General features: G+C 39.1%; 1 protein-coding gene across 1 annotated transcript in view; it reads right to left on the bottom strand.

The window, feature by feature from the left end:
- Positions 1-25,602, bottom strand: part of COL4A2 (collagen type IV alpha 2 chain) — a 143,972-nt gene that overhangs the window by 38,579 nt on the left and 79,791 nt on the right. The window contains exons 4-16 of the mRNA XM_018084110.2: positions 13,818-13,952; positions 13,691-13,735; positions 11,475-11,591; positions 10,685-10,756; positions 9,106-9,141; positions 8,951-9,013; positions 6,938-6,973; positions 6,257-6,298; positions 5,652-5,726; positions 4,477-4,521; positions 3,196-3,258; positions 2,422-2,466; positions 25-78 (exon numbers count right to left, since the gene is read on the bottom strand). Of these exons, the coding sequence (XP_017939599.1) occupies positions 25-78; positions 2,422-2,466; positions 3,196-3,258; positions 4,477-4,521; positions 5,652-5,726; positions 6,257-6,298; positions 6,938-6,973; positions 8,951-9,013; positions 9,106-9,141; positions 10,685-10,756; positions 11,475-11,591; positions 13,691-13,735; positions 13,818-13,952 (828 nt within the window). The remainder of the gene's footprint in view (positions 1-24; positions 79-2,421; positions 2,467-3,195; positions 3,259-4,476; positions 4,522-5,651; positions 5,727-6,256; positions 6,299-6,937; positions 6,974-8,950; positions 9,014-9,105; positions 9,142-10,684; positions 10,757-11,474; positions 11,592-13,690; positions 13,736-13,817; positions 13,953-25,602) is intronic.

Here is a 25,602-nt window from a genome sequence, read left to right as displayed (position 1 = left end):
GGGCAAATAAAAATAAAGTGGTACCTTGCTTCCCCTAGGACCAAAGCCACCAGGTGGACCATCAAATCCTGGAAAACCCTGTAATACACATAAAAATGGTTGACTTATCTCCCTTATCAGAGAGATACTAAAACTTTTGACTGTAGCAGTTGGCTTCCTCTGATGTCAGTGTGAAAACTGGGCAGCAGAGCTCAGCAGATTGTCTCCCTGGGTATAGTAATTTGGGTAACACTATTAAGACTCCTTGAGTTTTGATGTTCCACCTCTTGGACCAATCCTAACTCTTGCCAAAGGCCAGAGGTACCTGCTGTGCCGAAGGGTCTGCTGCCCCTGGTAGCAGTGCAGGTGGAAAGAGCACCTACACTCACACTGTTCCATGGACACTGCAGGATGGAGGAGAAAGGGAACACTCAGTGTCCGGCTGACCCGGACACACATGTGCCAGGTAGCCAGAACATACCAGCCTGCTGCAAGAAGGCTAAACAAGTCAGAATCATTACAAGTGGACATATTTTCACTGGAATGTAAACAGTGAGCAATGAAATAGCATTGAAGTGCACAGGTCCTTTTTGCACTTTTCAGTGTGACTGGGGGTTGTTTGGCTATAGAAGGGTTCCCTGACTGAATGAGAACCCAGGACCAAGCCTGAAGATACCTTCACCGAACCCACTATGGGCATGCCATATCCTAGAGAAAATTTTCCATCTCCACCCCAGTAAATGTTATAATATTTAAGTCCTGCCCACTTCATTCTTTTAAAAGGTTTGAATTCCAAATCACATTGATTAAAACACGTATGGTAAAATATGGTATATCTTATCACATGAGAATGTATTTCAGCTGATGGGGGTGAATAGGGAAGAGTGTGGATTTCAGAGATGCTGATATAGATGAGATGATCTCTTCTGTGTGCTTTATTCAGCTCTTTGACAACTTTTGCTCCCTACAGAAAATGTTCATAAGTACTCTGGAAAGAGACTGATGTCAATAGAAAAGAGTGGCCAGATCAACAACTGATATCAATTAACACGGTTTTGCTCAAGCCAGTAGTTTTGTATAATTCACATTTATAATTAGATTATTAGTCAGCTTTTTTAAAATTCAGCATCTCCCAAGTTTCACAGTGCGTACAGCTCTTAAATAGAACTTGAATATTAATAATGAGCTCTGTAAATCACTTTCAAAGCAGTTTCAAAGCACTACAAGTACCACAGCTCTCAGCAAGAAGCCACGAACTGGCCCACACATTTCAGAGAGCTTTCCAATGGCAACTATACATCATACCATTCCAAAAGCAGCCTCTTGAGTATGGTGTAAAATCTCTTTACACTAGGTGGAGCTGGTGGTCTAAAAGTGAAGCCAGCAGCTTCCTAATTAACTGCGACTTCATCTGTGTGCTGGCAGGACTGAAACATCCTTCTTTCTTTCTTAAAAATCAAATCACTCAAAAATCAGCAACAAGGAGGTTGCTGTGAATAGCACCTAGAGTAGGGTGTCCTCTCTCACATACACATTATACAATGATACTCCATCTAAACCAATGTACTTTTTTCTAAAATGGTTGCCAAGATTCATCCTCAGTAAGAGGCAACCACTGACCACATCTGACTGGAGCATAAACCTATGTTAAGGTTAACCAGTGGGCTTTAATGGGTTTTGCATCAGTCTCTCCATGTATGTATTACGAATAGCAAATTTACTTCCACACCTCCGGGTTTTGCCATGGGACTGCACAGCTATGCAAATGTTATTTTTCAGATTTCATGTACTTTCATGTCTCATGTGTTTCATGTTATTATTGTTATGCCTTGATGGCAGGACAAATCCTTAAACAACTAAAGATGTCAAAACATGGAAAAGTCATGCATCCCACAGCTATTTACCTCATAGAAGTAATTCCTAATGCTGACTAAACAAGCCTTTTTCTGAGACCAAACAGAAAGTATGAGCTCCTCTCTGTCTCACAGAATGCTATTTCAAATATTTGGGTGCGTTTCCATGGGGACAGAGATTTAACTGGTATATTTATCAGTTTCCATCTCTTCTTTTGTGATATTCAAGATAACTATCTCAACCACATCTGCAGAGAGCCATTCAAAAAGTAAGTTTCTGCTTGTAGGAAGAAAGTTACAGAAATCATAGTCACAGTAATGGGAACAAAGAAAATGACACGTCTCCTTAGTGCTCCTAAAAGATTCTCATGGGTTAAGCAAAACCAGACTTTAATTATAGGGTGTGCTTTTTTCTTCTCACTGATGAGAAAAATAACTGACCCAAAATTACAATGATGGATGAATCCAGACAATATTTGTTAGACTACAGATAGTGTAATCACAGGCAGAATTTGTCCTCTACAGTTTACTTTTCAGACAGATTGTCTACATATGTGTTGGAAACAACAGTCTTATATGAAATACTTACTCTTTCTCCACTGAGTCCTGGAAAACCATTGATGCCAGGCAGTCCCTATGAAGGTAAAAAAAAAAAAAGCAATATAGAGTGACATCCTAACATCCTCAAGGCTAAGAACCATTATTATTTCTTAGATAAAATACATCTGACACCTTGAAACTAACACTAACAGTCACAGTTCAGGTATGTTTTCAATGGGATTTTTGTACAGTGCAAACAGAACAGGTCTGAAATCTAATCTGGTATTTGATTTCTTCTCTCTTAATCAATACATTGTAAATTGACCATGAAGAATTCAAAGATGACCAATTTTTGTAAAATGTATGCTAAATACTGTTCTCACTCTGTTTAAGCACTTCAGAAACACTACCCCAAAACAAGCATTTATAGATGCTACAAGGTAGGATTTAAATTAGGTTTTGTTTCACGGGGTCACAAGTAAGTGGAGTCAAACTCATGCTTGCTAACCATGGCTGAAGACAGCTCAGATGGAAACAGTGAAATACACTCTGTGCTGAGGACAAGGACAGTAGCTGTGGCTAGTGAGCACAGCTTTAAGTAAGAGATGCACAGGCATTCCTGTGAGTCCTGTGGGGCCCTCCTCCCACTACCATTTCAAACTGGCCTTTTCACTTTCCTGTACCAGGCAGTTCTGAGCTGGTCAAACCCGGTGGGGTGAAGAGCTATAATTTCTATCATTTGTTAATCCATGTTTTGTTCAGAAGGCAAACTGTCAGCTTGGATTTGCACATTCAGCTGGGTGAATTTTAATAAGTGACTCACCCTTTGTCCTGGGAAGCCTATTACTCCTTCTTCACCTTTTTCAGGAGCATAGAGAAGTACACCCTAGGAAACATTGCAAGTCAGTTCAACATATTTCTTCATTAAGTGCAAAAAAATGGCAATGCTGTTTTATGGAACCTAAACAGGAAGAAAGCATCACTGTAACACACGGAGGATCTAATAATAGCTGCATGTGAAAGAACTGTTGTCCTTAAAATTAAATGTAACATGTTACAATAGCAGGAGTAGGCCATTAGGGAAAGGACAGTATTTCCTGCCTATCATCTCCTTTATTTCTTCTGTAGCTGCAATTCTGAAGAAGGGCCAAAGTAATTATGCAGCTATACAACCAATTAAGCAACTTAGCTTATGCCCAAACTGTAGCTTCAGAGAACTATTGGGCAAACATAGGCATACTGCTATCCACTCAACTGTCCAAAAAACAAAATAAAAAAAAAAGGGGGAAACACATATCACCTTTTGCTACATCAGCATATAATCTCCAGTTTTCCTAATGAGCAAAAAAAACCCTACATGTGTAAAATATGACCAGCAGCTGAAGAACTGGCTAGCAATTGCACACAGAGGGCATCAGAGCTCACACTGTGACTTTCTCCCATAACCTCATGGAGCTGCTGACCAGACCATCTGAGAAAATCAAGCTATGCAAAATGCTCACTGAGGCATCCCTTATTGGTAAAGACTGTATTTTAAACCATTCTGGGAAGTCAAAAGGAACCACTCAATGGCAAAGCTATTTAGTCAGTCTAGAGGTTCCCTGTGAGTTATAACTAAACCATGTTCAGTCAAGCCTGGTTGACAGCTCTGCACAATACAGCAACATATAAGATTACTGTCCATTTACTCAACAGATCTAAAGACTCAAGGGACCAAAATTCTGTAGGTATTGGAGAGTAGACTAAAAAGGATTAAAAAAATATTCCATGTATTCTTAATTATTGAAATCTAGTGAAACTTTAAAACGTAGATCAGAAGAGTAAGTAAAAAGATTTATTAATATTTAAAACTAAATTGAAGGTGTGTGAGGGAAATCTTATTTTGGTACACCAGTAAGAGAACAACTGATTGTGCTGTGGAGTTATTACACATCAAGTGGTTCAGTTTTTCTAAAGCATTAAAACTGGTGTCTCTGCTTTTAACATATCGATATTGCTCCATATTTATATTGCTCCATATCTGTATTGCATCACTTCAATGAAGAGTGCACCAGTATTAACTCCAATATTTTTATTTATCTTCATTCTTCTCCACTTGACTTACTGGAATTCCAGCTTCTCCTTTTGGTCCAGGGTCTCCTCTTTCACCCTAACAAAAAAGAAAAAATATTCAGATATGTTGGGCATTCCTGTTTACATTTTAGTAACTTTTATACAACACAAAATGCCAAATATTTATTGAGAGAAAAAAAAATACTTTTGTGCAGTTCTTTATTTATATACTAGTCATATGAAAAACATGTTTTCATAACAAGTTTTTGAAGTTGCTTGTTAAAAAAATATTTGATAATTTTTCTGGAAAGGTGTCTAGGAGTGTGAATACCTGGCTGTTTCCAGGCATATTTGTGAGGTGTCTGGGTGGTGAGTGCCTAAGTACTGCCTGTGAAAAAATGCATTCTCCCATTTTTACCTACTGATTATCTACGAATTATTTGATCAAGAGCTCCGTTAGGATGAGACAAATCATAGCCTAAAGTCTATTCACTACACTGATTACATCTCCATTGAATATAACAGCTCTCCAGGTAAGTAGCTCACGTGCAGACATCTCTGCTCAGTCATGGAAATCCCAACACGTATGTAACTTAATGCAGACTGCAGAGTGTTAAAAGCATTTTTAGATCTCTCAGTATCATTCCAATTTACTCATCTTACTGAAGAAACTGCATGAGCCACATAAACTTTCTGACTTCAAATTCGGGATGAAAAATTACTGGTTTGGAGGTTGGTGTCTGATACAGAATATACACATACGGGATATGAGTATCTGTTCTCCCAGCAAGAAGCAACAAATGAGAATAAACTCATCTTCCTGTTGAGGGTTTCCCCGATACATATGAACAAGCATTAATTCTGAGTATACAAACATCTGCACCACATAGGTAAGTTATAAAAACAAACACAGCAATGATTTCTCAGGAGGTATTTCTCCCTGTAAAATCAGATGTGAGTGATGGCCAGTAGTTGGATACTTAAACAAAAAGAACACGTTTGCCTAAGGCACCTCTAGACTTGAGAAGTACTTTCTGAATTACTTTAGCCACCATAGTTTCAATAAATACTTTATGATCCAAGTTGTGGAAAAGTAGCAGATTTCTCTTTTGATATACTAAAGTCTTCAAAGTTCTATATGTAAAAACACATTTGTACAATATTTTAGCTTTGGTACTGCAGTGCTCTTAGTTTCTTGTTTATTTCATTGGAATACTCTCTAGTTACCTTGTGTTTGTCAGAGGGGACACCCATCAGTTCTCTTGTAGGAAGCCCAGGTGGACCTGGAGGACCTGGGGGGCCCTGCAGGAAAAGCATGAAGGCACGTTGACTAATGGTTATAATACCTTATCAAGCTGTTGATCAGCACAGGGTCATTAAACTGCAAAAAAAGGAGCAATACAGATTTGCCCCTGCTAGGAGTATGGTTCTAAACCATATACAACCTAACAAATAAATTGATGGCAAGATAAATTTATTTGGTGCTGGGTTAACATATAGCAATCCTTGCTCTTGCTCTGTATGTTTCCAGAATAATAGTAAAGATTATCACTTTCTATAAAGTGGCCTGGCCTTATAAATTTCAGAAGTGTTACCTCTGTGTCGGTGTAAATGACAGCACAGATAGATCTAGACATACAGAAGTTGATTCAGCTATGACATTCCTTATGGATAATTACTATCAAAGTTATAAATACTATCAAAGCTATACTTTGATTTTTCTCCTATAATTACATAATGCAATTGCAAATCTAAAATAGGTTCCTTTATAAATAGCAGGTAACACCAACCTGTCCTTTAGTAGTGATATTAATTCATTAGTTTTCCTTTACCTGTTCACCTTTTTCTCCATAGAAGCCAAGGCCCCTGTTACCCTGCAAAAACAACAGGTCAAAATTTAACAACTGTACAACTCAGTTTTGGAACCTAAAATTCAAATTTAAACATGGTTAAAGATCTTTTCAGGCTTACACGTCTGTAGGACACCACTGAAGAACCGCAATCAAATAATCGTCTAGGTTTACCTCAAAATATTTTTATAGATTTAGAAGTATTTTTATAGACCTAAACTTTCAGAAAGATAACTCTTCTTACAACAGACTTTGAGTCACCCATGGAGCAACATTGTAAAAAGTTCAAGCATTTCTTTTGCAAGATTTTTAATGGCACTGAATGCTAAATAAAAAACCTAAGTGGGCTGGAACATGAACTCCAGTATTTTTTCCACAGAGATATAATTGACTATTGTCAAGACTGCAAGGATTGTCTGTTTGTGGGAAGCTACTGTGACTACAATAGCAAATTAAATCTGGCTCTAGAACTGGTTTAATCTTTTCAGGGTAGGCAATCCCAATGTAAGATTAACTTTTCATGGTATGCAGACAAAACAGAAGGTCTTGTGCTACACAGTCTTCGGTGCAGCCTGTGGTTCTTTATTTTACCGCCTTCAAGTGGGTCTTGGATAATCTCAGCAACACAAAATCAACATTAACTACTTTGACAGAAAGACTTACTTGTGGTCCTGGTGGTCCTGGGGGCCCTGGTCGTCCCTGGGGAAACACAATAGGGGAGAGCAAGTTACTTGTTGCTTTCTAATCAATGCCTGCAGGAGGTTAGTTATTTTCTGCCTGAAGCATAAGTACATATTTAGTAGGCAGTGTATTCCTTGGCATTCCATGTGTTATCCTCACTATATTAGTTGTAGTTACTGTTCTGAAAAATACCCTCCTAGGTCACTGTAATCTTTCTGAACAGAATAACATTTCACCAGCTTAGACCTAATGAAAACCTGGTTTTACATCAAGTAGTAAGAACTTATGCTTTTGGATGCTGACTTAGTAACGTTTTAAGGTCAGTAAAGTTAAGCACATCTTTAAGTGCTTCACGAGACTGGTGTCTTGGTATGGCATCAGTCTGTAAAGGGGGTTGAACTACCATATGCATCCCAGATTACTTATTTGGGATTGTACAGAATGAAATCAAAGGAAGATGGTGGAAACTAAACTGAAACAGGAAATAAATCTGCTAGAGGCTTACAAGCAGTTGGAAAGCTGTTAATTGGAGAGACTTGCCTTGTTAACTATGTTAGTTAACAGGCTCCAAAAGGCTCTACACATTAAAAACTCTGTCAAGAGTAGGAAAGGTGCGGTGAATAAGAGCCATGAGTTGTTCAGAGAAGATGGTGAACAAATGACAGAGAGAAAGTTGCAGATGGAATTATCCATCTACTGAGCCCTGAAGGGGGTTGTTAACTGCATTATGCAAAATCAAGCCCAACCTGCAAGAAAAAATAGTTACATTCAGGTGAGACCTGAATTTGTTAGGCATCTCTGCCTTGCTATGTACCTTTGCTTTTGAATCAGTTTTGGTTAGTCAAGTAGTTTGTGAGCCATTGCCTAACCTACTGGGCAGATAAACTGCACAGGGTATTGCTCTGCCTGGAGAGCTTGCAGAGACCTGGGGGAGCCAAACCTGCCTTTGTGCAGTACCCAGGACACAGAGATGAGGAATGATGCAAACTCAGACCTCTCAAATGCTCCCAGGCCACTTTCACAAGGAGGGTCACAGCTTTAGAGGCAGCAAATATAGCTGGATGTGTTTTATTCAAAAGAGATGTTGCCAATATGGTAACCAGACGGATGTAGTCATGGGGCTCAGAAAATATATGGTTCATAGAACTCCTAAGATCCAAGAAAGAGCACTGGAAATGTAAGTCATTGCAGGATGAGCTCCTGTGTGAAGCTCATGAACTTTGTGGGTTTGCTCTAAAGGAAGAGTGAATAAAGGACTGAAGAGATTTCCCATCAGGAGGAGTAGAGGAGAAAGGCAAGGTGCAGTTTACTCCAGGTGATAAAACAAGCTACTTCAGGAAAGTAACTTTGGAAAGGCTTATCATGCTGTTGATTTAGTCCTAAATTTTTTTTTTTTGAGGGGGATGTCCCTGAAAACAGCTATGGAGGCTCTGTGTAAGAAGACCTGAATTAATTTTTCCTCTCTAAAATCAGTGGTATAAAGCAGGTCCAAAGTTTTTGTCTAAAGTGAATTTTGACAAAACAAATGCTATAATGTTGTCTTACAGGAAAATAAAAGAAGCTTCAAGAAAATGAAATATATTGAATTTGAACATCTGTTTCTCAGCCATAAAACTATTAACCAGGGAAATAAGAAATGTGGAAAATGATATCTGAAGAGAACACAGTCTTCCCAAAGAACTATTTTCCAAAATCAACTAAATGTTGATTTTGGAAAAAAAATTACTGAAAAATATTTTAAAAATAAAATAGCATTCTAAATACTATTCAATGTCTTCTGGAAAGTGTAGAGAGCTAATATACATATCCTTTATGAGCAGAAAAGATAACATATCCAAGTTCTGATATTTTTGATAACTCAGTGTAGGGAGGTGTGGACTGGGCAGCATTAAACAATCTTTACAAATAGTGGTCTTCCAAGGAGGTTAAAGAAATACAATGTCAATCAAAAGCCTTTGACAACACAGGCAAAAGGAACTATACATCTTTACTTACTGGTCTTCCTCGCTCTCCTCTTGGACCAACAGGTCCTTGAATACCCAGAGTACCTGGAGGTCCCTTTAAATAAAAAAAACACCAACCATCAACTAATTTTGTTCTGATATCAGTTACTGTTGACACTTTATCACATTCACTGTAACACTACTTACTGGAAAACCATTGAACCCTGGATCCCCAGGATCCCCCTAGAAAAAAACCAAAAAACAACAAAGAAGTAAGAAATACAATAACTACTATATAAAAAATTGAATAGAATCCTTTTCTCACTCACTAATTTTTTTCTCACTGAAAACACTAATTATAGCATACAATGCTACACAAACCCTTACATACTGATGTATTCCATACAGATGTCGAGATAACTGAATGTGGGCCACACAGATTTTGTACTTTCTAGACATAGTGTAGTTGCATGCAGTACAGTAGGAGGGTACAAAGTTGGCTGGTAAAGTTAGGGATCCAAACTACAAGGCTGAAATATACAACAGACCACACTGAAATCCTCCTTGAGAAATCCCATCTAACCAGTGGCTTAATTAGGGCCATAACCTTAACTGAAATGTACAAGCTCATTTTTCATGAGTTGCATGGGAATTACTGAATCATTTTTATTCTCTTCTGAGTCACTAAAAGCATTTAGAACATACTGTTTTCAGTGACCACATATTTTAACTGCAGAACATGCTGAAATGTTTTTGGAAACCGGATCCAAAAATGTTCTAGCGCAAAGACCTTCCAACACCCATAAATAATGCGGTATTCAGTCCAAACACCTTCAATCATTTTGAGTAGCATCCTAACTATCTAGTTAATTTGAGTTTAGTTAACAGAATAATTTGTGGAACCAAGTACTTTCTGAAATGAACACAGGTGCGAGTATGCATCCTTGGCCCCAACACACTTGAGCATTTCTTAAACATTACTTAATCATTCCTTAATCTTTGCTATTTACTAACAAGTGCAAATTTGAAGAGTTTCTAAAAGGAAAAGCAGGTTCCATTAAAATACAGCCAATTTAGAAATATGTCAACAGAAAACCCTACTTTGGCACTCACTGCTGGCACAAAATACACATAAACTATGTCAGCAGATCACTTCTGTGCTGACTACAGCTCAGATGTAGCTTTTGAATAGTTTCAATTTATACTCTATCAGCATATATAATCCCTTATCTCTTTCTGATACCTTCAAATTGTACAAGACTTTATATATGAGAAAAAGCTACAAGTGATTACAAAACAAGTTTTAAGGATTAGACACAACAAAAGCACCCATAGGAATACTTGGGGTTTCCTAAATAACTAAAGAAAACATTGAAGTATATTTTACCTTAAGTCACTCCAATTCCTGCATGAAAATTTTTCAGAAAGGATGTTAATGGTAATCATCCAGTGGACAAAACTATGGCAAAGGAAGGATTTTGCCATGCATTATACAAGATAGTCATTGAATAAAGAGGGTAATACTTGAACTACATCATCTATAGTGCCCTTGAAATCCACTTGTAGGCTGGAATTCCTTGCAAATAACTGACTGGAGATTTTTTTCCCTTGGATATCAGATAGGCTGCTGCAACCAGAGAAAGCAGAAGCTGCCTTCCAAAACCTGCACAGAATCAAACGGGGCCTCTTGGGATGTGCCCATCAGAGTATAAGAAAAATTCACTCTCCATCAGCTGCTTGAAAAACTGCACTGAGCGTGAGTAACTCACAGGAGTTACAGACATACCCTGTGTCGGCTTATGATCTCTGGTGCTATTATATACGGCTCCCCCTTCTGGCCCTTTGGCCCTTGGACTCCCTGGAGGTAACCAAAAGAAAACAAAATGTAAGCTTTCATATCATATATGTTAACACATAAACAGCTAAGAGTAATGAAAAATATTTGCTGGCGTTTTTGTAAGTATACATAAACATATAACTGTTTAGAGGCAGAGACTATGCCTAGCTTTTGAAATTTATGGTTTAGAAAAGAAGTGCAAAGCCTCACAGTACATAAAAGAATTTCTGATTTTGTGGGAGGAACACCCCATTACCTGGGAGTGCTATTATAGGGTAGCACCTCCTTAGCTAGAGTTGAGGCTGCAGCTTCTCAGGGCAGACACCTGCCCTGGTAAAAGCAGAAGCCCCACTGCTCACCTCAGCATGATCCTATGTATATCACCATGGAAAGTCAATACCTTCACCATGGGGCAGGGAAGAAAAGGTTACTTTTATCAAGAATTGTGAGTTCAATATTATTTTATTGCTGTTGATTAAAGCTGTACAAGCTTTCCTAAAGTAATCTTTCTGCAAGACCTATGTGACAGGTATAGCTTTGAGCAGACCTTCTGGCCCTGACTGCAATTTAATGACTAAGCACAGTGCTGTGTGTCCATGGTAAGTCAGCACTAATGCTCTGCTGGGTCAAAAGGGAGTTCCATTAAGAGATGTCCCATTTGCTTCCAACAAATGTGTGAATGAAACTCGCTTCAGCAATGTTCTTGGTTTCAGGTACTCACTTACTGACAGCTACTTACAATGGTACCAGGGAAACCAGAGTGTCCGGGAGTTCCCGAGTCACCAGGGTCACCTGCTGTCCCATTACAGCCATCATGACCTGGTTTCCCCCTTGGTCCTGGCTGCCCTGGATGACCCTGTTGAGGAAAAAAAAAAAGTGTTTATCTATCCATCTGTTTCTAGTTTTCCTTTTCCTGTAGTCACACAGTATTTAGACATTCTCACATTAAGCCCAAGGCTTGGATCCATGGGAAACTAGGATTTTCAAAGACAGAAACAGACAGTGCCTTTTTTTAATATAGCTGCAGCTTGAACCAGATGCCCCAGACAGCATGAAAAAATGAGTAGTGAAGGACCTTTCAGAGAGGGTAAGAAAGCTATGCTCAATGCAGGCTCTGTTAAGCACAGAACTAAGCCAGATGAGGCTGCTGCACAGGGAGCCACCAAAAACTGGGATTGTTAAGCATTTCAGTGCTTCACACTGGAAGAGTGGGAAGAAAGGTTCCTCACTGACTTTGAACAGTTTCCAAGCCAGGAAAAAAGTCAGAGGTTGGAGGTAGTTTGAGTGTCATGATGAGGCTGTGAGTATGGAAGCAAACAGCAGGGCTCAAAGGTAGGGAGCCAGAGGCACTGCAGAACTGCTTCTGAAAAATTATTGCTGTTTCAAACTGAATTTCCACTGCTGTACCTACATTTGCCTTAATTGCTGTTGTTTCTGGTTTGCACTGAGGCCAATGAGAAGCAAATTTTCCCTTGAGCAGCCTTCTTCCAGGGGGCTCAGCCAGAAAAACCAGAAACTAAAATAAAATATTTCTCCCTTCTCCTTTATCCATAGCAAGAGTTTTCTCTTTCATCTGCTCCGTTGTTTGGAAAAAACCCCAGAAATCTGTCTATGTCTTCACCTTGCTCCATCATGTTGCTCCTAACCCCAGAAGAGATTCTGCCTTACCACCATTTTTTCTAGGCCCCCAGCCTCACATCCTAGCACTGTGCCATTAGAGTTGGTTCATGTGCCTACCTACCTGCCTTCCCATGGTCAGTGTTAAGTCTTGGCCTGAGAAAACTGGTTGGAGAATGTAAGGGAGTGAGAAGGGCAAGGGAGCTTGAGGAGAGGACACAATGAAAATGCGGGTTCAAGTACTGTCCGAAGGTATTTATCCCTTACAGTGCAATGTGCATAAGTCAGGAAGACAGGGCTGAAAAAGAAAACTTGCTCAGGTGAGAAAATCAGTCCAGCTATAGCAACATGGGGCTTTATGGGGGAGTGATTTACTCTCCACAGGATGTTACAGTGCTTAGAAAAAACTCAGCAAGACGCAGTGAGATGAACAAGACCCTTGGCTCAGAAGTATTAAAATAAATGGGAAAGATGGTTCTTCTTCTTTTCCTTTAAGAGCGAGAAAGAGGAAGATGAGGAAGATTGTGAAAGAGAAATCCCTGAAACTTGATAGGGAGCTCTTCTGGAAACAAAAAAGGGTGAAAGCAGAATGGATGTGGATGCGTGGGCTGCAAAGCGGGGCCCTGGTGTCAGGGAGCACTATAAAGGAAACCCAAGCCTGGGAACTCTGTCCAGGGATTCCAGTGACTCAGATTTCTTTGTTATTTTATGACACAAGATGTAAAGAAGTGTAAGCTGGGAAAATACTGTGCTGTGAACTTTACCCGGTTTTCCTCTTTGAGTGTTTCAGTTTCATGGACCTGGTCAATTTGTTCAAAGTTTGACACTGTTTAGGGCTCAGTAAGTTTTTTAAGACTAGTCATATAAGCTATAGAGCAAATTAACAATGGTTAGTATTCTTAAAATCATTGGTGTTTCTATATGCTTTGCAAATCTGAAATAATTAAGGAATGACCCACTCGTGTCCTTTATTCACAAGCTTAAAAGATGTGAAGTATTTATGTCACAGGTCTTTTCTACAAAAGAACATACTTAGCTGGGTAACCTCCAGAGGCACAGGAAATTTCTGTACTTTCTTGTCCCTTTTACAAGGGGATTTCTCTATAGGACAAAGCAAGTAGACCTTTAATTATCTGAGGGAATGAGAGGAAGCACAGATTATACTCTCTTGTATATTCGTGGTTCTACTCACTTCAGTAAATGCCCTTAACTGAAAAGTGTGTACATGGATGATGTAGAATTTAACCCAGACATTTTAATTAAAGTACAAAGGCTTTAAGCTAGCCTGCAATATTTGCAGTTGGTGATTTCCTAAAGATGAAGTAACCTGCTACTTACAGGAATGCCATCTGCCCCGGGGAATCCAGTGACTCCTCTTTGTCCCTGGAGTGAAAAAGCACAATTAAAATGAAGTTCTGCCCAGTGTTTTGCTTATTAGCTAAAATATTTGATGTTCAAAAGTTACCGCTTCTCCTTTGGGTCCAGTTATTCCTGGATATCCTCTTTCACCTTTGTGACCTTTGGGACCTTGCACTCCTGGGATCCCCATCAATCCTGGTGGTCCAGTGAACCCCTGTGATCCAAGGAGTCCTGGCTGGCCCTGATAAAAATAATAACACAGCATTTATATAGGAACAGTTGTGATGCATGAAGCTGGATTAGTTATCACTGGTACAATGGAGTCAATCTCTCAAAGAGAAAATAAACACAGAATCTCTTTCCATTCCAGTAGGCCGGGCTCTTTGATGAATGTTATCTGGAAACACAGCACAGAGAAACTCCAGCAGCAGTGACCACATTGTGATGTGGTCACAAAATTGACATATGGATATTAACACTCAAATCAACATTCACTACTTGAATATTCGTGGTCTCCAAAAATATAACCAATTTCACTCCGACCAAGTAAAATATGCTTAACTGTGAAATCTGCTTAGTGGCTGCATTTATTATGTGGAGTCTGATACTTAAAGGCAGGAATTTCTGCCTCTTTAGGGATGATATTTCTATTCAGCAGTGGAGCCTGAAAATGATGAGACATGCACGTATTCACACAGGTTGAGGATTGCACACAGGGCTCCCTTGTCATTTTCCCTTCCAGTGCTGGTTCTGCTCTTCAGGCTACTTCAAACATTGTTTAAAAATAATCCCTGTTGACTGCAGGCATCACAAGGCTCAAAAGAGGTAAAACAATTTTGAAATGACACAACAGTAGTTTAAGTAACAGGTTGTGGCAGTATGTCTGAGATCTGTGAACTGAAGTATTTGAATGTCATTCCAGACGTAGGATTACTGAAGGCACATATGTTTTGCATGCTCTGCAGTACTCAGTGCACTAATGACACTAATAGTAAATTGTCAAAATCTTTTCTGGAGAAAAATGCTTTAAATAGGGCAAAGCACAATTTACCAAGACATTCAAATTAAGTCAAATCTAATGAAAGTTTTTTTAAAATGCAATTAGATTTTTTTTCATAGAGCAGCTGCAACAGCATCAGTATCTCACAAAGGAAGAATTACAGCAAAATATGAACGAACACATTGTAGTTATAAAAATGAGCTGATAAAAAAATAATACCTTGTTTTAGTATAAAATTTTACAGTCTTTTTTAACAGCCTTGTCCATGCCTGCAAAGAAAGAGCTAGAAGACGAATGCAGTCCCTGTACAAGAAGGCTAAGAGTTCAACTTCATTTAATTTCATTGAGATGGGGAGAGAGGTGTGGAGACTTGAAGAAATGAACCTGAAGATATCCTAATTTCCTTGTATTAGGAAGTTGTAGCAAAGATACTGACCAATGTCTTACTGATATTAGGAAAAATTATTTTATTCTCATAATGAAGGATAGGCCCATTTGTGATACACTTTCAAAACTTCATAGTCAACAATTATCCATAATTAACATTTATCTATGCTACAGCTGTCTTCATTCCACATACCATAAACTAAACACTATGACTGAAACAAAACTTTTGTGTAGTTTTAAAAACAAATTTTCCACACTGCTTTCATAGAAAATTAACACAGCACTTGGAGTAAAATTTTATATTCTAAATCTTATTATATGATATCAGATAAGCCCACATTGAGAAGATGAAAAAACAGCCAAACAAAATACAGAACTCAGTGCAAGTTTTTTCCTTGGAAGAAGACTAGGAATGCGCCAGTATGAAGGCTGAATTACGTGGAGTTCCTTGGGACAAGACACCAGGATAGATCTTGTACAGTATGGGTCTTTTGCTATACTGTTATGATTAATTTGACAAGATTGATGGTTTAGGAGCATTGCCAAAGGATACCATAAATTTTAGTGTTTGAGCTGTCAGTGTGAAAGAGAATTCCCTCTGCTTACAGCCAAGCCCAGCTTTATACAGCATCCCTACTTCTAAACCAAGCCTGCTCATGTGGATTATTAGGTGCTGGGAGGCCCATGTGTTTTCAGGTTAATAAACTGAGAAGGAGCAAAGATTATATGAATACATCTAAAACATAATATAACTCTTGTTGGCAGGAGGCATATGCATCTGAACAAGCAGCTGCTCATTTCCTTATGCCAGCCCCAGCCAGCTATTACAGATGAATCTATCTCCACAGCAGCAGTTTTCAGGTTTTTTTTAAAAAAAACTTGTAGAGTGAATCTCTACAAGTCATTCTATGGAGGTGCAGATCCTTGTCTAAATTGATTCATAGCAGACACATTTTCTGAGTTGCCTGACCCATAAGTAAAAATACTGATTAGAAGCACTAGAATAATGAATTAAATCTTAACCAGTATTTATCAGTGTGAGTTCCAAGATTGGCAAAAAGAATTTCTTTCTGATGTCACATTTTCTCAACTTTTCTTACCTACTGTGGCTCAAAATTGAAGTACATAGAAAGAGCAAATAGAGAATATATTAGGAGAATACATATGAGCATACCCCATAAAACTGCCTTTTAAGGGAAATAATAGACATTTCATTATTTAAAGAAATGGAGTCTGTGTTCTTTATTGTTTTTGGGGTATTTTTGTAGAGCAGTATCAATTCTTATGCAAATACAAATATAAAATATTCCCATTTTACTATAAAACCTTAAAACTTCATTAAATGCTAAGGTAGTTTGTTCTTCTTCATACACCTGAATCTAGAAAGGAATCTTTAAAAAGGTTAAAAAAGGATGGAAACATATCTCATACATATGTAAAGAACACAGACAAATGATTCAAAGCCAGTTATACAGATTTGAGTTGTTTGCAGTTGCATATTAATTTTGAGAGGTTCTGAAAACAAATGTTTCAGTTGCTTCTGCAAAGCAAGGAATACATGGATTCTGTACACTGGAAATGCCACTTCATTTTTGGAGTACATGAAAGACAAAAGAAATCAAATAAATTCCAAAAACCACTCACACAAACCATCTCTTTAGTACCCATCTACACCTCTTTTGTGGGCAGTTGTCTGGAGGCAGAAGGCATGTAAAACTTCTTGCTGCAATTTCTGATAAAATTCTGGTTATGTTGAGAATTGTCAAATCCGTGCCTGGCTTTCTGCAGGGAACATGCAGAGCTGTACACTTCAACAGTGATATCCCATGGGACATGGTTACCACTCTCCTACACCAGATACCACTCTCCCACTTCCAGTCCCACTTTCCTATCTGGTGTGGAGGAAAAAGTAAACAAGGAATGGAAATCAAGGAAGATGGGCACCCGTGGCCCTTCCCCATGTTTTCTGGGTAATTATCTGATTATTTGTTTGTTCAGGAATAGGGGCTATTTAATATTATTTGCAATAAAGACAAGCAAATTGATCCTTATGGGACCAGTTTAGCATGAGGCTAGAGTCAGAGCTGGGGAAGTACTTAATATCATGACAATGTTTGTGTAATTCTTCAGAAAATTAGTACCTTGGCTTGTTAACTGAATTAACTTTGTTAACCTTCGTTAACTCAGACTTGTCAGCTTTTACTCTGCTTTCATATTAGATCTATTGTTGAACAAGTATGTCCCCTTTTCATTAGCAAGTGACCTAAGAACATTCTCTCTTTGGCAAAGGTCACTGAGGAGATTTAAGCAAAGACAGTCAATTTGAAAGGTTCAGTCAAATAAAGCATGATTCAATTATTAGAGTCCTGAATACCCCTGTGTGAGACATGCCACACGTGGTACTGCTCTGCCTGTGCTCCTGGAGGATCAGAAATCCTAGAAAATTCTCCAAAGCTGTGAAATTGTTCCTGGATTAGATTTTCAGGTAAAAAAAAAAAAGCCCCCAAAAGGGGCAATCTTAGGGAAACATGCTATCCCTGTCATATTTTAGACAACTCATAAAGTACTTCCTCTACTGCTCCCTTTCCTTAAATGATAAAACATTGCAGGAATGTGCTCTGCCAATAGTGCTCTCCAGCAGAAGGCCTCCCATTTTGCTGAGGTGAAGTGGACCTCTTCCTGAATGCAGAGCACGGCACGATTACCTCATGTCATCCACCACTGGATTTACAGACCAGTGTTAAGAGGCTCACTGAAGTGTGTGTGGAATGCTATGGCCAGCACCTCCAAGGGAGTGCACAAAAAGAAAAGGAAAAAGTGGGTGGATGGAATATCTTGAAGACAACGAAGAAGTTTTTTGTTTGTTCTTATACAAAACTTCTGTAACTGTTTAGTTCAATTACAAAGCCTCCAATGTCAGGACACACAATGTCAGTCCCTGCTTTGCTCTTCCTGCAACTTCAGCTGACTGGAAGAGGTTTTGCACAACTCATGTGGCCAGCCCAGCCATTTTGTGTAAGTTATTTGCAGAGAGGAGCAAAGGTCAGAAATTAGGAAGCCTGCAGGAAATCTTCCCAGAAAATATTTGCCATGCTATATATACATTATTGATTCTCCAGTGATGCACATGGAAGAATATGCTGTTGGGGTTGTGACTGAATTCAATAAATACACTTTGCAATTAAGTACCAGTGGACTTAAGATCTCGATCAGACTTTTAAATTTGTACTGAATGTTCATGTTTTGCAGCTTGAACTTTAATTTCCAGTTCTTTTATGACTAGCCTGATGAAAGATGTCATATTGCAATACTATCTTCCTTCTAATTTACTACTAAATTTACAGTGTAGAAACAAAACTGGCAGTGGAAGGTGTGCTAATTTGGAGAGTGACCAAATGTTTGATGTGCTATACAAATAAAGATACAATAAATGACAGTACGTGCTCCAAAGGTTTTAAAACACAGGAACATCATCATGAGTTGCTGAGAAATCCATCTACCAGGATGAAGATACCAAGACAGGAGAAAACTGTTTATTTGCAATAAAGAGGGGACAGAACCAGAATTTCTAGAGAGTTTCACAGTCATTGAGCCCGTTTCTCAACATTTCATTACAGATTTCCGTTTTGCAACTGTTTCTGGTATATGGAATGTGATGATTCAGTATTACCCACATGAAAATGATCGTTGTAGGCCATTATTTATTTAACAGTGGACAAGAAGAAAGGAGATTGATTCCCTGACATTTTAAAAAGGTCATTGTTGAAAGCCAAGTTCATTTCCTGTGGGAAGGGTGATATGACCATGACAGACAAGCTGGAGGTGGGACTTTTTGTAAGAGCATGCAGTGTGGAACAGTCTGTAAGAACAGATGGGGAAAGGATGTGACAGCAAGGACCCCGATGCACTCCTACGCAGCAAGATCAGCAAGCACAACAGAAAGCAACCCCCCAGGGAATAAAATAATTTATAAGGAAAATGAGCAGCTTCTCAGCTGATTGAAAGTGCTAAGGCAGGCACACAAGAAAGACACAGAGAAGTTTTTAAATGTAATACTGGCAAAATGTGGAGAATGGGGTGTAAATGTAGGGAATGTATGATTCTCTGAGGCAGTTTCCATGGAGGAAGGCATACTAAAGTGATCATTGAGCTCAAATAAAAACTGTAGGATCCTAGTGCTCCCACCCCCCCAAAAAATATAAACTACAAGGAACAACGTCAAGAACCGCCCTGTGGCACACTGAGTCAGACTGGGATGGACATACCACCTGACATTTCTTCTGGAGCATAAACCCAGGAGTTTATGGATTAAACATATTAGAGGACAATAGGTAAGGGAAGGATTTGGGGTTCAATTAAGAGGTTGCACCACTTTGGGCTGAGAGGCAGAGAAAGCCAGACCACACGAAGCACCCTGCTGCTGTGGCTCAACTAGTTTGACTCAGAAGCTAGTTCTGCCAGCACCAGGCTGCCCAGTATGGACAGATCTCCAGAGAGCTTCAGAAACTGATGAGTACAACATCTACCATAATGCAGGAGACACTGGAACATTTTTACACCATACATCATTATGTTGTACATTGATGATATAGTTTGAATGGTTCCATCTACCCCACAACTCAAAAATGAGTTCTGTTTCAGCAAGATTTAAAACACTTTTGCAATTCCACCTAGGAAGAGTGAATCAAAACAAGCCCTGGAATGGTAGGAAATACAAACACATAGGGCGAAACACAGCTCGTGCTAGCCTCTGGAGAGAAAGATTAGCTGGGAGAAAAAATCCTGAAGTTTGTGCAAGCTTTATTGTTAAACATTTGTAGCACGTTACTTTATTCCCATGTCTTCAGAACTATACTAATGACTATTTTCTCAAAGACAGATGATCACTCTCAGTTTGCAGCAAGCATTCAGAAGCTCCTCACTAGATGGCACCAGCCATTGCTGCTGCACACAGCCCCCACCAATGCAGGTGCAGGTTTCCAGAGCTCGGTACAACCTCTGGGAAATCTGATAAGAAGTTCAGGTCGGGTCAAACTGTCCTTGTGCGAGGTGTAAGGCAACAAAAGCAGAAGATTTCTGATAAAATGTCTGACAGTGAGATAGCTGGGAGAGTACACATGAAATGGGATGAAATGCATCATGCAACTGAGCAGCAGGGCTGGCTGAAGTGAAGATGTTCCATCATTAGTAGATGGATTCGGTTTTCTAAGATGAACAAGAAAAAATTATTATCTTATTCTCCATTGGATTTCTAAATTTACATTTAATGTCACAGGCCTGCATCTTCTCAAATTTATGTTCTGAATCTGTGTTTTTTAGTGTAGGGCTGGCACTAGCTTCTGCCACCACATGGTTACCAGTGTCAGGGGGGATGGACTTCTGTTGTCTAACTAGAATGCTGATAAGCAAATGAAGTAAACCTTTCTCATGTACCTTGAGTTGTGTGATATTTGATTCTTAAACACAGAGTAGCACTGAAAGAGTCAGCAGGCTTTAAAAAAAAAGCACATAGCTAATGGTTATTTCTACTTTTAATTTCTCTTTTATTACTTCAGAGGAGGTTATTTAGCTGATTTTCACATTCCAGCTCTTTTTCTCAGAGAACACTTTCCTTCTCATTTGTTAAAGAGCTTTTTTTATTTATACCAAAAGTAAACAAAAAAATTACAAAATTCACTTTAAGTTAAAAATAACTAAAAAATGAGGCTAGTTCAGCCTAGTGGCATGGTAAAAATCTGCTGCTCTTTCAGCTACATTGTCTGGACATGCGACATTTTCTCTCAGGACAGTGGTGACCAAATGACATTACCATTAATTCCAGAGCAATGACTCAGCTTGCAGAAGGTTTTTTTTTTTCATTAAGGAAGGAATAAACATTAAATCTTCATAAAAAAGAACTATGAAAGGATTCTCTTTACCAGAAGCCACATCCCTTTTCTGCAGTCAGTAAATGAAAGAATTTTGTACTGTTTTCTGTTCCCACGGTTTGATTTAATTTGTGATCTTCCAGAAAGTTGCTATGTCACCCAAGAAGATAAAACATGTGCAAAAGAAAATATATGCTGGAATGTAGGTCAAGAACTCAAAAGAACCAGTTAATAGTTTCTTCATGTCACAAAATACATAGGAGTACATGTCAGAAATGCTTTCTGGGCTTTGCAGACCTTCTGTAGTAAGAACAATACTGGGACCACAGCAATGGTCTCTCAAAGAAAAACATCAGAAACAGCAAGTCTAGACAAAACCTCACAAGGGTTTCCATGCTAAATCTTCAAAAGGTTATTGCATAGAGGAAAGGAGAAGAGAAAGGAGGACAAGATGCGGGAAGGAAGCGGTGGGCAGAGGGAAAAAGTGGTTTTGTTTGCAGACTCAGTAAGGGGATAGCTCTGAAAGTCCAAAGCAGAATCTCTGCTGAAGTATGGCTGCACAGACAAATTGAGAAATTTAGGATTAGAATTAACACATATATTAGCAAATATATCCCTCCAGTGAGCATGCTCTACTCAATTATGTGATAGGATTTGGAATGACTTGAAAGGCACTGGATTTTTTTTTAAAAGATTTCACTTATTGAACAGATGCAGACATTTATCTATATGCAGTGTAGTTATCAAAAGTTCCCATCAGGTGCAGGTGACATCTCATGGCATGATATATCCTAATGTAGATACTCAAACTAGGTCAGACAAATACACCCTGAATGTGCCCATTTTTCTTAGATTTCTGTAAAAGGAGCCTGTGTCTCTAGCTCAAAAGCTGACCTCCACATCACTGCTTTCTAAACTGTGCAAAAAGAAAATACCCCATGCTGCATAAAAAATGAGCTGGATATAAATTTACTTAACTTGGCAGGCAGTATATGCCAGAACCATTGCTACTGGTGGCGCAAAACTAGGATTTTCTTGGAAGCTAGAAATGTTTCAGCATAAAACAGTGATCAGATGACAATGTTGTGTGCTCAAAAGCATATCTATTTACTCCAAATATATCATCTGGCCCCTACCTTGTTTCCCATTTGACTACTCAGATACATGTTTCTTTTAGGCTGCCAGGAGCCACTTAAATACCAGCATCTCTATGCAGCTTCTTAGCTCAGTATCTATCTTTATTCTGGGCATAACAAAATTTCTGCCTACATTGGGCTCTGCTAAAATTCTCATATGGGCTCTCTCAGGATGTAAGGGGATCAAGGGGAAACTTTCAGATCTCAGAAACCTGCAGAGCTGGGATGACCTGACACTGTGCAACTCAGAGAGATGCTTTTGGTTAGCCTGAGAGTGGAAGTGCAATTTACGGAGCTACTCACTTTATGTTGGTTAGAGAGTACCAAGCTAAGACAACTATAAAACCAGAAAAAACAACTTCAATGACACATAAATACTGTCCCTTTGACTTCCACTAAATTCTGTCTTTACGAGAGAGGTAACTAAAATTAAATTTAGAGATGTTTCTTTGGATGAACTCGAAGGCGAGATCACGAGCTGATGATGTTTTACAGAACACTAAAATGACATTGATTTATACTTGCCAAACATTCATTACTATGTAATTAATTGGAGAAGGTTGGTTTGATAGCAAACCAAAAATTCATCAGAGAGGAAAATCACCTTGCCAAATATGCTCTTATAACTAGACAAATATCAAGCTGATGGGTGTGGAGAAGGAACAGGAGGAAGCAGGGAACTCCCAGTTACTCTGTGACATCTGCTGTATCATGCTCATGTAAAAGGGCAGACGTTGTCATGGTACCTATTAAATATCTTGATTGAGCATTTGGAAGGATAGCAAATGCCTTACACGTTTCTAGCACCATGAGTATATTTTCAGAACAAAAGAAAATTCTGTTCATTCAATATGGGTTTTCACGGGATTAAAAAGCCAAAAACTTTCCATAGAATTGCACCACACAATGCAGTGCAATCCTCCTATTCTGCTAGCATCTGCATCAAAATGAATTTTTTTTCCTTTCCATTCATTCAATTCATTTTATTACCATTATACTGTTAAGATCAACTGCTTTCTGGGATTGTTTAAAAGCACAGTTCACACAAACTGTTAAAAACTTGGATTACGCGGTCAGATAGTTGTAAGGTTGCTGCTTGGCTAGCTTGGCTCCTAAAGGCAGGACAACAACCAGCACCTGCTTGCGTTAGAACATTCAGTCATAGACCCAAGAGCAAATCTGCCAGCCCAATTGCTTTCAAATGGCTTTCAGTTGTGTGTGGGAGTGTTCTCAAGATCCCAAAATTCAGGAAGTTCAACACAGATGTTTTCTGTCAGTAGGCGTTGGAAGCACCAATAGTAACATCTGTTCACTTTTCATATTTGTGAGAACATTTTTTTTTTTTGTCCAAAAACCATTCACTGTTGAAATCTCCAAATTGTGCAACTGGCCAAAATGTTAAGCTCATTAGGCTCCATGAGTTTAAGAGTATGTGAAAATTAAAACCCCTGCAGGAGTTCAGTCTATCGTATGCCAATTTTTCCATTCTGTGCTCCTCTACTATTTAAACAAAAGCATGACTATTTTTGTGGTGGGAACAGCTATCAAAACTGACTTGATCATGCAAATAGAAGTTACTACTGGATGTTTTAACCATCCAGTAGAAATAATTTAATTCTCTTACAGAGGCTCTAAGTTGTGTACTGAGATACCCTTTCCACATGGGAGTCCAGAATACATGTTCTATCTAGCAGAATGTACAAGGCACTCAGTGTAGACCCTCACACTCTGGTCACAGGAATTTACAGTTTGGGACAGTCTCTCAGTTCCCAGCAAGGCCAGATGATTGGCTCTGAACCACCAGGAAGGACAGGGGGCTTTAATGCAGATGTGTGCAGCAACATGAAGAGTCATTGTTGATGCAGAATAAGAGACATCTTTTTTCTTCTAACACTTCTGGACAGATGCATCCTAAGAACAGCGGGGTGCTGTGATATCATCTGAATGGAGTTTGTACAGTTGTTTTCTCTACATGATTTCCCAACCTTGATGTATCAATGCAGATGCTCTACTAGAAATGTCAGTAACTGGGACTCTGCTGAAGCCTGATGTTGAGTCAGCTTACACTGAAGCTAAATGAACCCTTATGCTTTCCGGTGTATGCGGCCTGTTAACATCACAAATATTTTAACACATTCACTTGGATGGTCTTTAAGCTGGGCCTGGCTTCATGTTGGGTTTGTCTCAAAAAAAAACCAGTCTAACTAATTTATGAGAAGTCTTGCCCTCTTTAGACAGTAAATAGAAATGCTGAAAACTATAAGCAGTTGTCCTTTATATAATACAATTAACTTTCCTTTGAATCATGAAGTAAATAGTTTTGTATCATCTACCTGAAAAAAAAAAAGTAACTTCTGATGACAGTCTAGGAGAGGGTCAAGGGTGGAGTACAAATTTGAAAAGGAATGTTCTCCAGATCCATTACAAAATATCTAGTTTTTCTGTCATACTCAGTTTGAGGTAGCCCTAATGGGGGCCAAGAGTGCCCACACATCTGCAGATTCCAAAATCTCATCACTCATGGGAAAGGATGTTCTGGAGAACATCAGCAGCAGACAGTCCCACAGCTGTTCAAGGAGAAAGCCTATTTATCATTTCAAATTATTTCAAAAGCTACTGGAATTCTTTAACCATTTATTATAGACAGTGGGGGCTATGCAGCTGATTCAGCAGAGGATCCTTGGTATAAGGATCAGAACAAACCATTTTGTTTGATCACAGAATTATGGAATGGCTTGAGTTGGAAGGGACCATAAAGATCATCTAGTTCCATCCCTGCTGCCATAGGGCAGGGACACTTTTCACTATAATATACTGCTCAAAGCCCCATCCAACCTGACTTTGAACATTTTCTGGGATGGGCTATCTACCTACCACCTCTTTTTCTTGGCAACCTGTTCCAGTGTCTCATCACCCTCACAGTAATTAATTTCTTCCTAATATCTAATGTACACCTGCACTCTTTGTTTAAAGCCTTTACCTCTCGGCCTATCATTACATGCCCTTGTAAAAAGTCCCTCTCCATCTTTCTTGCAGAGGCCTCCTTTAGGTACCGGAACGCTGCTAGAAGGTCTCCCCAGAGCCTTCTCTTCTACAGACTTAACAGCCCCAACTCTCTCAGCCTGTTCTCATAGGAGAGGTGCTCCAGCCCTCTGATCACCCTCATGGCCCTCCTTTGGGCTCGTTTCAGCAGGTCCATGTCCTTCTTATGTTGGGAGACCCAGAACTGGATGCAGAACTCCAGCTTGGGTCTCACAAGAGCAAAGTAGAGAAGGACAATCATCTCCCTCAACCTGCTGGTCACACAGCTTTTGACGCAGCCCAAGATACACTTGACCCTCTGAGATGCACATTGACAAGTTGTGTTGAGCTTCTTGTCCACCAACACCCCCAAGTCCTACTCTTCAGGGCTTCTCTCAATCCATTCTTCACCCAGCCTGTATTTTTGCTTGGGATTTCCCTGACCCACATGTAGGACCTTGCACTCGCCCATGTTGAATG

The sequence above is a fragment of the Manacus vitellinus genome, unplaced genomic scaffold (genome assembly GCF_001715985.3).
Source record: "Manacus vitellinus isolate BGI_N305 unplaced genomic scaffold, ASM171598v3 scaffold_7_pilon, whole genome shotgun sequence".
In the NCBI taxonomy this organism is placed as follows: domain Eukaryota; kingdom Metazoa; phylum Chordata; class Aves; order Passeriformes; family Pipridae; genus Manacus; species Manacus vitellinus.
Note: the sequence above shows the minus strand (reverse complement) of the source record. Positions and strands in the feature narration are given on the sequence as shown.